This window comes from Ursus maritimus, unplaced genomic scaffold, assembly GCF_017311325.1.
Source record: "Ursus maritimus isolate PB19 unplaced genomic scaffold, ASM1731132v1 scaffold_8, whole genome shotgun sequence".
Classification (NCBI taxonomy): Eukaryota; Metazoa; Chordata; class Mammalia; order Carnivora; family Ursidae; genus Ursus; species Ursus maritimus.
In genome coordinates this window covers 41835497-41849255 of record NW_024426996.1, presented here as the reverse complement: position 1 = coordinate 41849255, position 13759 = coordinate 41835497, and the positions used below count along the sequence as shown (strand labels likewise).

At 38.8% G+C, this 13759-nt stretch overlaps 1 protein-coding gene across 1 annotated transcript in view; it reads right to left on the bottom strand.

Moving 5' to 3' along the window:
• Window positions 1–13759, bottom strand: part of SCFD2 (sec1 family domain containing 2) — a 431339-nt gene that overhangs the window by 230998 nt on the left and 186582 nt on the right. The window contains exon 5 of the mRNA XM_008701475.2: window positions 7485–7734. Coding sequence (XP_008699697.2) covers window positions 7485–7734 — 250 coding nt within the window. The remainder of the gene's footprint in view (window positions 1–7484; window positions 7735–13759) is intronic.

Here is a 13759-nt window from a genome sequence, read left to right as displayed (position 1 = left end):
TTTATATAGTCTATGTTTACCTGAGCTTTTCAAAAGAGGAAAGCTGTCATAAATCATTGCAACTAGATTTCTACTGTTGGCTATAGAATGTGGCTTTGTTTCACTATGGATAAGGGCACAAAAATGCTTTTCGTTTGGAAAGTAGACCCGAAAGTACCATGAGGTACCTTCCACAACCCACTGAAAAACGAACTGCTTCCTCATTCAGAGTTGATGAAGAGACTCTCCTCTATTAGGTTTCCTCTAGGGAATGCAAGGGAACTACTCGAGAACTCACTATCTTCCCAGTGTCCTTAAGAACAGTGCTTTCCAAACTGGACCTGCCTTTCCTCATTTGTTATATGTGATCGACCTTAAAAAGGGCATTGGACAAATGAGAAGGGATGGAGAGAAAAAAACCTTAGGAAACAAGATCCCATAAAATGAAACTTTAATGAAGCTGAAGATGATTTAAAAAATCATGGTCCATCATGAAGACAATTTATGCATTTTATCCAAATCAATGTGCAGTTCTGATTATTCCAGTTAGAGTAACAGGAATCCTGCCATTATTTTATGTAAAAGTACTGGGAATTCTGTGGCAAAGGAAGCACAACTACACATCTAGCAAAAAAAATACATCTTCACATGAGAAGAACTTAAGCAACATTCCTTCTACAATATTCACTCTTCATATTTCATTAAAAAATAATATTCCTGGTTTCTTGAGAGATTAGAGTATCAGATTCACGCTCTCCTGGTAACAATCAGAGGATCCCCAGTTTGACACAGTCCCTGCCATTCCCTATCACTCTCTCTATTAAGACTGAATATCCTTGCGCGTCTGGGTGGCTCAGTCTGTTGAGCATCTGCCTTTGGTTCAGGTCATGATTCCAGGGTTCTGGGATCGAGTCCTGCATCAGGCTCCCTGTTTATCAGGGAGCCTGCTTCTCCCTCTCCCTCTCCCTCTGCCCTTCCCCCCCCATTCATGCTCTTTCTCTTTCGCTCACTCTTTCTGAAATAAATTAAAAGAATCTAAAAACAAACAAAAAAAAAGACTGAATATCCTTTGCTAATTGTCATCACATTTTCAATATTGTTTTTCTAAAACTTAACCCATTTTACTTATTTATATTACTTGCTGGCCCCTGTAAACATTTGAGTTTGAGACTCCTATTGTAACACATAGTTTCAAACATATTTAAAGTATGAGGATACCATATAATCATGCTTTTGGTATCTCTTAATTGAAAGATACAAGGGAAAAAACTCTATAACCCCAGTAATCTCTTTAAATGAATTTATATTTTATAAATCATGATATCCACAAATACTTGCATATTTATATGTGAAGAGTAATACTTAGTTTATGGATAATGCATAAAGCACACATGGATCCATGAACCTTTTGCTCTATGTCCAATTTTTTTTTTTTTCTAGGGATACATAGGCCAAAAGCTGGGAATCTCTAATCAGGTAAAAAGAATTCTACACTGGAAATTAGGAGATGTGGTCCCATCCATGTCCCATCCTTGACCAAGCTGTTGGTTGGTGATTTGAGGCAAGTCAGTCAACCTTTCAGGATCTTGATTTTCTCAATTGCAAAATGAATACATTGGATAATTGTTAAGAACCTTTCTATCTGTAAAACATAATAATTCATGTCAGATGAGTCTTTACACTTATAAAAACCCTGGCAACGATGGGACCTACCAAAAGTGTGCCTGGGTTTTGCCTAAAAAGATTTATTAAGAAGGGAATCACCATGGAAAAATGGTAACATAGTGACAACCGCAACTCTACTATTTTTAAATTTAGATACAATTTTAGACTCTTTGTCACAAACCATATTTGAAACATTAGCAGTTGATTTTGTGAATAAATTATCTCAAACGGAACTCAGCACCATAGATATTATTTCATTTGGGCTCAAGTGTTTAGGGTATATTTTTTGACATGTAAGCTTATTGGCTCAAACTTATATATTTGTTTCAGATCGAAGGAGATACTGGGTATAAAAGTGCTTTAAACACTATAGTATTAATCAGAATTACCAGATACTATAATGATGCTATTACCTGTTATTTTCCCAATCCTTTTCTATACAGGATTCTATCTGGTCAAACCCCAACACGGTAGCTTGAAGTTCTTTGTTCATAGATGTCATTTAAAACCAAGTCATCAGAGCATCCAAATTCACAGATTTTGGGTGTTTAATTATATATGGGATAACATGTTGTTCTGCAGTGTCTTGTGTGTTCGTCTGATATCTAAAATGACTGTAAGCTCTTTGAGGAGAGCCAGTGCCTGATGACGATAATGATGATGGCAACAAAATAACAATGATGATAAAAATAATGATAACGATGTGAAGAGCACACACTGACAGCACATGCACCAGGGTCCACACCAAGCACTTTGACTAGTTTATCTCATGAGTCTGGTACTATCATTACTATCTCCACTTGATTTATGAGGAAACTGAGAGTAAATGAAGTTAAATGATTGGCACCACTACTAAGATCCAGAGTCAGAACTAAAACCTAGACACACGACTCCTAATCCTGTTCTGAGAGCCTTTACATTCCACCACCACTGCCCCCAGGGATTTGGTGCTTCAAGTGCTTGGAATAATGCCAGGTATGTAGACATATTCAACAAACACTGATAGGGTTAAAATATTCATGATGTAAGTCCAGTGATACTAGCACACAATAGCACATTATTCCAGTATATACTGTAAAAGAAACTTCAATATTATAACTGTACCAAGGATTAAAGTACCTTGGGCATCACTCCACCTCACAGTATATTATCTTCCCTTACAATTTTTCCTATCAGGGAAGCCTAAAATGATAACTGCAGCAAATACAAGTTCTTTACTTACTGTCCATTCTCACCTCCTTTCTTGTAACAGAACTCTGACTTTGGTCATGACAAAGAGATGCCCAGAAAAATACTCTAGGAGCCAGAGGTGGTCATGAAACCCAGTTCTAGCCAACGATACACGTAGGACAGGAGAAATGTTATTGTGTTCCTAATATGAAAAAGGGCAGCCTCTGTTAATACATGTCTCTTACTTCCAATCTTCTTCCTTTATCAGCTAAAGCATGGACATAATAAGTCAAGGAGGAGTGATCACCTCGTGACCATGAAAACAAAACCAGAAAGAAAGGAAAGAAGGAAAGAAGGAAGGAAGGAAGGAAGGAAGGAAGGAAGGAAGGAAGGAAGGAACCAGAAAGAACATGACTTCTGTTGCCTATCTCTGAAATTCCTGCTGAGAAAAAATAAATCCCTATTTGTTAAGCTAATCTGGTAAATCTCCCACTACACATACCCAGGTGTAATCCTTATTAATGATATAATACGTGATAATCCCAAATTACCAACAGGAAGAAGAGTAAGAGTATAATAAATATAAACACCGTTTCCATGGTATTATCATGCCTCTATCTTGAACTATAGTTTTGCTTTTTTAAAAAATACTTTGAATCACTCATTCCCTAGCTTTACACTAAACTCAAGAGATCTAGCCCTTATTGACCTTTCCTTTAAAGATACTATAAAAACCCAGGGACATAAATCAATAAGTAACATAAAAGTTGTTCACCAAAAAGAAATTTTTCCGAAATAGTTTTGGGTGTCAAAAACTATACACAAGTTCTGTTTTCCTTTTTTTCTGGTTCCAGAACCTTCTGACCAACATACCCTTGGAGTACTGATTTGCTCCTAATAGGTTAGGTTACATGTGCGTCAAGCTGCTTCACTTCAGTTCACAGGTTAGGTAAGAAGGGCTTGGACAGGTCAAAGGCCCAGGGCTGGTTGCCCGTGACCAAAAAGTTCTGTTCACTTACCTGAGTACACTATGCAAGCATACTCGTGTGTGTCTGTGTGTGTCACAATGTGATTAAGGTTGGGAAGTACTGCCCTACATGATAGCTAGAAGCTATCGAAATAACAACACCCATGGGAGAAGATTACTTATTTACATTGTACATGACTGGAAATTAGCTCACACATATCACATCATTTTATTTTTAGTAAAATCATTGAGTGGTCATCAATACAGCACTTACATTTATTATCAAGGTTCAAAGATGGACGATTCGGTGACTAACACACATCGCTAGGAAATGACAGAGCCAGGACTTTTGAATAAAGGATTTCTACATCTAAGCTCTATGCTTTATCTGATACACCTCCCTCTATGATGACATTCCAAGTTTACACAGATCTTTAAAATTCGAACTTTGACTTCATTCTCTGAAGAAAGTTCAAATAGTTTTCCTTTGTTTTCTCTTGTGACTGCCAGGCAAACACTAACATACACGGAAACTGATAATCTCTTTGAACTTAGCAAGGCTGAGAAAGCACAGAAAATGACATTTTCAGGCGGTACCAATTTTCTTTTTACAGCTCCTATCCCTGACACCCAGGGAGCCAGTCCTTGTTATTTTGTGTGAGTAGAAAAGAGTTTTTGCCCACCATTCTCCCTAAAAGTAGCTATCAAAAGGAAAATAGTATGCTGCCATTGACCAAGCTTAAGTTTTGGTATGTTTTGCCAATTACAATTTTTTATTGTGCTTTCCAAAAAAGGGAAGAATAAGGAGAAATGAAAGAAATGGCCAAAAGTAAATTACATATTCAACAAATAAAGAGGAAATATGAATTTTAAACACAGGGCAATTATTGTCAAGAGATATCATTGAAATAAAAAGAATTTAAGTTTGCTACTCCTATTTTAGAAAGCTAGACAACCAACAGATTTCAATGACTAGAAATAATATTTTAATTTCTTAATAGCAACGCAGAAACAAAGAGAATACATGCACAAAAACAGGAGGGCATGAGGAAGCACCTGTAAGTATATTATAGACGGAGTAAAAAGAACAGGTGATATCTACAATATTAACCAGATATTAATTCACTGTAAAATAAGAACGTGATGGAATGGCTAAGCACACATGGCATAAAACAGTAAGTGTAAGCAAGCGTGAGTTACAAACTATCATAAATGCAATGGTTATGGAAGTGAGCTTGTAGCAGGTGTAGAATCTCTTGTTTAAAGACCTGGGCTCCAGATCCAGAACACCTGGGTTCAAATTCTGATCCTTTCACTTTTGGGTGATGATCACATGCTTGAGTATTCAGTACAGAAAAAGTATTGTTTTCTTGATTCTAACAATGTTAAGATTAGTAAAATTATAATATAAAAAGTGGAAATCTACTGATTAATTGCTTGCTTTCAATAATAGCTTCAAACCAAATTTCACCAACCCCAAAATGTGCACAAGACATAAAAGAAATCCTGCCACCCAGGAACAAGTAAGCCAAGACTACAAGCTGGGATAACATCAACGTTAACACTGTGTGCGAGTTCCCGGAAAAGCCAGGCCAACCTAGTGCCACGACTGGCCAAGCATTTGGAAGGCGATTTGGAAGGCAATTCAATTCTTTCACTATATAATGGGATATCCCACCTTGTTCTACGAGATTGGGTCACTGCTACCCCAACACCATCCTAGTGCTTTTTTTCCTGAGATGTAAACGGTTGCCTCAGCACCTAATTGTAAACATAAATCCTACGTCTCAGAACATTTGACTCTCCAACGTACTTAATAGGGGTAAGTCTATGGCCAAGTAAAAGTCTATCTTCAGAAATAAAGTCCTTTCGGAGTCCATAGAGGTGGAGCAATGCATATGTATTCCACTGGTAAGTTCACTAATGGCAAATTTAAGTAGCACATCTTACCCGCCCTGTTTACACTGTACATCCAAAGTTAGTCTAGGTAGGAATGAATACTTCGTATTACAAAATAAGATGTCTCTAAAATTTTTTAAAATACCAAAATTTCCACAAATTCTTATTTTTAAGCTTCATTTGCTAAACTTATTAATTTCCTGATATAAAGATGAATATACAAAAGTGTTTTTAAATGTGAAATCACATTTAAAAGCAAGAGAAAAAACACGAGAATGCAATATCTTCAGCAATCATAAAGAGAGAAAGTAATAAAGAGTGAAATGCTGGGTCAATAAACACCTTGGGCGGGTATTAAACGAATGCTCTTCCAGCATGACTTCAATTCCCAAAATAATACAGCAACATACTAATGTTACAGAAAAGCCTTCCAAAGAACCTCAGTTAAAACAAACCATCTTTGTTGTCTGTTTCTGAAATTATGCATTTTAAGAATAACTTCCAATTAAATTCTTCTGGCATTCAAATTTACTTTGAATCAAATTACTGTTCGAAGCACTGTATAAATCATATTAAACCTTTCTAAGTCAATATTCATTTATAGCCAAACAAACACATGTAGTCGCATATAGAGCTGCAACTTAATGAAATCCCAGCAAATTCCACAAGTTTCCCTTAAGTAGATTTTAAGTTGGCAAGGAAATGTTTCATTTTTGTGGAAACTTCATTCGGTTTCCATCTTGTCAGGGTTTCATTTTCCATAACCAGACATAGAAAAGGTCAGCTGTGGGCACGAAGGCCAGCAACATGCATGGGGCACTTCGGTGGACAGCTACACGGCCTCTTTCGGAGCGGTCTGGACGCTCCCCTCAGTGAGGCGCGACGGGTGACAGGAGGAGGAGTTGGGAAATACATAACGTGCCTCAGTGGAGCCCTTCTGAACGGAGAGGTCTACACATGCCTACATATGCATACACACACACACACACACACACACACGAGTGTGCGGGAAACTAGGTATGTTTTTTTCATGAGTGAAGGGAAACGAGGTATGTTTTTAGACTATTTAAGTTTTGTGCGTAGCTTTAACAATTTCCACTCTTAAACAGACCCAGGCTCCATTCATACTAATGGAAATAAGCTTTGTACAAAATAGACAAAATAGTGAATTTGATAAGAAAAACACAAATGAATGTCTCTATGAGTTATGTCACAGTTCTTTCTAAAAGTAAAAATGGTTAGAGCGTATGATACTTAACTATATCTTTTTCCCGAATCAGCATAGCCTTCTTTACTGGGATGTTTGGATATTATTTTGGATACTACCAATTAATTCAGATTCAAAATGAAATATGAGAAGCAAAAAGTATAAAAGTACTCTTGAAAATTACAAGTTTCAATCTTACGACGTTGCATAACATCTGAGGGAAACGTGTGTGTGTGTGTGTGCTTTAAGTTTGAAATGACAATCTCAAAGAAAATATGTCAACAGAAACCCTTTGAATAGGCTGCACATGTTATTTTTTCTTAAAGATATTACACCCTGTGAAAATTTTGCTATTTTAACAAGGCTCTAAAATAGGAGTTCTGACGGGCAATCAGAAGACAATTTCACTACAGCTGGAACAAAAACACTGCAATGCAAACCTCTAATCCTAAAGGCTGGCTGGTATTCATCAGGCCTCATAAAATTCCAAACAACTCCAATGAAGACAGTTTCATCCTCCTCCTAAACTGCCTTTATTTTTAAACCCTTCTCTGTATCAGTGATGTTTATGCCTCTATTTTTTTATTAAACACTCACCTGTGATTTTTTGTAGCAAAGGAGACAATTCGGACTCTTCACAAAAGACCTGAGCCAATGCTTTCTTCACTTTTTCTTCAGCTTCCCCCAGGTCTTTGTCCACCGTGAACTCTCCACTGACAGAGTAAATATATATCAGGAGAATCAACAGCTCTTCAGGGCTGTAGTCATCGTTGGTCCTCTGGTTCAAAGGCTTAATCATGGGCAGCAGCTGATTTAACACAACAGACATTGTCGACTCCCCAATGCTCTGAAATAAAAGGTGGTAATAAGAAAAGATGTCATTCTTACACACGGACGTAATTACGGCACTGCATCAGTCCAAAGATGGCTGCAACAAGTTTGTGATGCTCACTGACTAGATTGCTTCTTGTTTGTCTGTTTCTTGTCCTGGAGAGAACGCTGCAAGAAATTTGGCATTAGGTCGATTGGTATGATCTAGTTTATAGCATAGCTAGTGAAGTTGCAGGCCCTTTTATACGACCTTATATATCGCATATACAAGTAAGAGTCCACTAGTTTTACAAGCATTAAGTACTTCAGATACCAGAAGTTTTAAATTAAAAAATGTATTTGTAAAGCGATATGAAAAAACATGTCAGCATCTATATATCCTAAATGAATGCTGACATTCTTTCAGAGGAGTTACCTCGAATGTTATAGTATATTCTTTTTAATATTCTCTATATTAGCAAATATTAGTCAGAATAGATTTTTTTAATTCCAAAAGCAAAGTTTATTTTTATTTTCATTTATTTTTTAAATTTTTAAAATTTCAATTCCAATATAGTTCACATACAGTGTTATATTAGTTTCAGGTGTACAATATAGTGAGATTCAACAATTCTATACATTACTCAGTGCTCATCATGGTAAATGTACTCTTAATCCCCTTCACCTATTTCAGCCATCCCCCAACCCACCAGCCCTCTGGTGACCATCTGTTTGTTCTCTAGTAAAGTGTCTGTGTTTTGTTTTATCTCTTTTCTTTCTTTGTTCATTTGTTTTGTTTCTTAAATTCCACATACGAGTGAAATCATATGGTATTTGTCTTTCTCCGACTGACTTATTTCACTTAGCATTATACTCTCTAGGTCCATCCGTGTTGTTTCAAATGGCAAGATTTGATTTTTTTTATGGTTGCGTAATATTCCCTTGTATATGCATACCACTTCTTTATTCATTTATCAATGGACATTTGGGCTGCTTCCATAATTTAGCTATTGTAAATAATGCTGCAGTAAACATAGGGGTGCATATATCCTTTCACATTAGTGTTTTTGTATTCTTTTGGTTAATATTTTACTTTTAAAGATTATATTTATTTATTTTACATACAGAGAGAGAGAGAGTGAGCACAAGCAGGAGGAGCAGCAGAGGGAGAGGGAGAAGCAGGCTCCCCACTGAGCAGGGAGAACAATGTGGGGCTCGATCTCAGGACCCTGAGATCATGACCTGAGCTGAAGGCAGCTGCTTAACTGACTGAGCCACCCAAGCACCCTGGGAATCATAGGATTTTTTTTATAACAATGAACAGTCATTTTCTGCTAAACTTGGTGAGTAGAATGAGGTATCAAACTGGACAATGTCACTTAGGGTTCAAGATATCTTTGGGTGAATCTGAAGGTAATTCACTTTAAAACAAAACATTTTTTTCCTTTTAGCTCTTCCACTAATTTCAAGAGTGACATTTAGCAGAGAATTTCAAAATTCCTTGCATGTGATAACAGCATTGCATTTCTGGAGTAACCACCTAACTTCTAAGTAACTATACCACGTCTCGTACAAATTATGAGATTTCTGGTGAATAGATAAATCCCCAGCTTAAATAATATGTTTTATTTCACTTATATTATAAAATAATCCCATAAAATAAAATTCAGCTATTTGTATGTATATTAAAATCAGGGGCCAAATGATCACAACTTGCAACTTTCATGTCATTCATTCAGAAGGGTTCATTGAGTATCTACTATGTTCCAGGTATTATGCTGGGTCTAGGGATACAGCGGTGAACGAAACGAATCCCTTGCTCTCATAGAGTTTACATTCTAGTTGGGTGAAACAGACAATTAAGAAGCAAAATAAGTAAAATATATAGTATACTACATGATGGTGAGGACTATGGAGAAGGACAAAGCAGGAAAGAAGGAAGATGCAACTTCAGGGTAAATGTATGTTTATGTGTATGAAAATACACTATTTTAAAGAGGAAAGGCCAGGTTAAGAAGGGAGTTTTGGAATTAAATAAATGGCCTATAGAAATGTTCTCTCTTTGAATGAAGTTGATGGCAAGCAGCTGGATGTGATTCTGTATTGGGATGACTACCCCAAAACGAACTTTTCTAGTCAAGTCATTTCCACACCTGGAGAAATTTGGACATATCATCTCAAGGTTAAGGTTCACAATTATATTATTTGGTACATGAAAAACAGCTGTTACCATTTATTTCCACTAAAAATCTTGGATGTTCACAACACACTAAACAAAAACAAAATGATAAGTCTTGGGAATGAATAGGTACGGATGGAAAAGAACAGGTAGATTTTACTGTTATATGGTGACAAGACATGATTTACCCAGTGTAAACATAGCCACTTCTCAAAGGAAATGGCTGAAACATTTGAAGCCATCCTAGGACTGTCCTATAGCCTCAGGAGTCTCTGGAGACAAACATTCAAGTGTTCTCTGCTTTACAAGCTGCCAAGAGCAATTTAAAATAAAGGAGCTCTGTGGCTGGCCTGTTAGAAGTGGGGCTGTGGGCACTACAGCATTCATTTCTCCTTTTTACCCACCACCAACATTTTGGGTGACGTTAAGCAGATTCCTTCATTGCTTTATATCCCATTTCTAAAAAGCAGGTATATGCATCAAGTATCTATACTTGATATAGCCTATAGGAGCCCTATGATTCTCTTCCCAGAGCAAAAGGAATTTTTAAAAGATACAAAAAGTAAAACAAGGTAGAATAATCACCATAATCATTTAGAAAGATCCACCCACTAACATCTGGCCATGAGAGCGTCATTTTCAAGTTGTTGATCTAAGATATATTGCTGGAGAACAAACTCCCTCGTTAGTAATACTCCAGCGGACTTCTGTTAGCTGGTAATACCTGTGCACATCAATTTATAACATTACATCCTAATCTGCTTAAAGCATTCCCAAAAGCTAATTACTGAGTTGAATACAAAGTGAAGAATACTGATTAGTCTTAAAGAGGCATGAGATATAGTGGAAATAAAAAGACTCCATTTCAAACACCCAGATTCCAAACCTGACTGTACCACTTAGTAGCTCCTTAACCTCGTAGGATCCCAATAAACTTCTCAGGATATCTTCATCTCTAAAATGACATGATCCAACTAAAAGATGGCTCAGTTCTTAAGCCATATTTATGCCAAGGTTGTGCCGGAAAGTAAGGAAGTCCTTAAAAAACAAACGGATGGGGCATGTCAAAAAGACACAGGAGACAACTGGAAGGCCTCCCAGGGGCCAAAGCTGAAACAATTTGGGTAAGAAAATAAAGTAGTAATAGATTATAACCCCAAGCACAAAAAAATGTTCTTCACTCCATACTCACCTTAATAAGTGATCGCATAAATAAATAAATAAATAAATAAATAAATAAATAAATAAGAGATAAATGTTCCTTTCAGAAGAATTCCAAATAACTTATGTTATTTGGTAGAGAGAGCTGAATCCCCCCACTTCTTGCTTCTAAATGACTTGCTTCTAAAAAATTGTGTATGGGAAGAGGAGGGAGGAGAACTTTACCTTAGAAGATCAAGGTTAACATCACCGGTGATAAGTCAAATGACATCATGTGTCCCTAATATGATGTGATGAGAATGGCACTTCACTTTTGCGGTATTTTTCTCCCAAACCCATAACCACACAACAAAAACAACAGATAAATCCTAATTAAGGAACATTCTACAAAATGCCTAGATAGTACTCCTCCAAACTGTCAAGTTATGAAAAACAAGGAAAGACTAAAAATCTATCACACACCAGATGAGACTAATGACAAAATGTGATGGGATCCTGGAACAGAGAAAGAGCAGGGGGGCGGGGTGGGGGAGACTAGTGAAATCAGAATAAAGTGTGAAGTTCATAGTTAATAGTAATGCACCAATGTTGGCTTCTTAGTTTTGCCAAATACACTACAGTACTGTAAGATTTTCACAATAAGGTGAGAGATATACAGAACTTTCTGTACTATCTTGACAACTTTTCTATACATCTAAAAATAGTCTAAAATAAAAAAAAAATTTCTGGCAAGGGGAGGAGAGGGGAGGGGGAGAGATGGAAGGGGGAGTTGAGGGAAGGGAAGATAGTAAGAGACAAATCCAGGTACTTTTGAATCTCCTTCTGTCAGAATGAAAACTCCAGGAAAGACAATTTCAGCTGAGAATAAGAGCTCCTCAAACAGCCTAGGCCAAGGTAAGGGATGGACTTGGGACAATGAACCTCCCATCAATGGCAAAGGGAGGCAGGGAGATCAACTGGCACAGATGAATGAGAGGGAATCCTATACACATTGGCTTAGAAGGCCAACTAGACCCTCTCAGTACTATCCATAAAAGCATGACTCCAGATTGGATGTATAACCATTTTCCGATACTCTCTTCTCTGAGAATGAAACCTCAACAAGAAGAAGGAAAAGATCAGTGAGACTCCAGGCTGAAAACTTTCTAAATCTGAAAGAATCTAAGCAGGGTTAATAATGAGGTTATGGGGGGGCGCCTGGGTGGTGCAGTTGTTGAGCGTCTGCCTTCGGCTCAGGGCGTGATCCCGGCGTTCCGGGATTGAGCCCCACATCAAGCTCCTCCGCTGGGAGCCTGCTTCTTCCTCTCCCACTCCCCCTGCTTGTGTTCTCTCTTGCTGGCTGTCTGTCTCTGTCAAATAAATAAGTAAAATCTTTTAAAAAAATGAGGTTACGGAGGGGCACCTGGGAGGCTCAGTCCTTAAGCGTCTGCCTTCGGCTCAGGGCATGATTCCAGAGTCCTGGGATCGAGCCCCACATCAGGCTCCTCCACTGGGAGCCTGCTTCTTCCTCTCCCACTCCCCCTGCCTGTATTCCCTCTCACTGGCTGTCTCTGTCAAATAAATAAATCTTTTAAAAAAATAATAATGAGGTTATGGGAGTAAAATTATACACCTGGGAACTGGCTATAGCACTTACGAGCTGTGTGGCCTTGGGCAACTTAAATTAACTTTTCTGAGTCTCAGTTTCCTCACCTGTAAAATGGACAAAATACCACAAATGTCTGAATATTAATCACCACTCAGGCTCCCATTTTCATACTGGGACGAATACTTAAACTACCTTGTGGTTTAAAATACGGTAATCCCCACGAAGGGTCAGTCTTTGTAAGGACCCAAACATAAAAAGACACCCTCTTTTCTGAGGGTGGATTTGGGGGAAAATACCTTACCTTCCATTTGAGGCCAGACAACAATAGCTTTCACTTCGTAAGGTTGTTCTCAAGATCTAGTAACAGAAGTAAATCACAAAGCACAGTGCCTGGCGCAGAGCCTCTGCTCAATCTGAGATGCCTAGCACTGCTATCCCCTACGACCCCATGGACCCCTTACTTGCCCGGGAGGAGTCACTAGGAGGACTGGTAGGGGACGAAGAACCTTCTAGGAATAAGAAGTTCATGGTCTCCAAGGAGGGAGACAGTATTGGATGTGACATCACATCTGGGAACTTCACTGCAAAGTCAGTCAAAGGTTAAAGGCAGAGTGATGTTGAAGATGGCGGAGGAGTAGGAGACACCATTTTCAGCCGGTCCTCCGAGTCGAGCTGGATAGGTACCAGACCAGCCTAAACAACCACGGAACCAGCCTGAGACGCAGGAAGACGCATCTGGATCTCTACAAATGAACATCTCCAGCGCTGAGTATTGAGGTACGAAGCGGGGAGCCATGAAACTGTGCACAGATATCGGAAGATAAACGGAAGGGGGAGGGAGCCGCCGCGTTCGGGCGCCGGGAAGCGGTAGCCACTTGCACGGGGGAGCGGGCGGGGCTCGCGGACGGCACCCGCAAAACAGCAGACTGAGACCGTGAGCCGGGTGCGCGCGCCACCAGGCATCTCGCGGAACACCGGAATCCCGGTGCGCTCACTGGATCCAGACTGAGACCGGGAGATCCGGGAGCGCGCGCGGGGCGGCTGGCGGCTGGCGGCATTAGAAACACAAAGGACAGAGACACGCCGGCCCTGGAAGTGAGGGCTGGGACGCCGGGTGTGGGGCGCACATCCCAG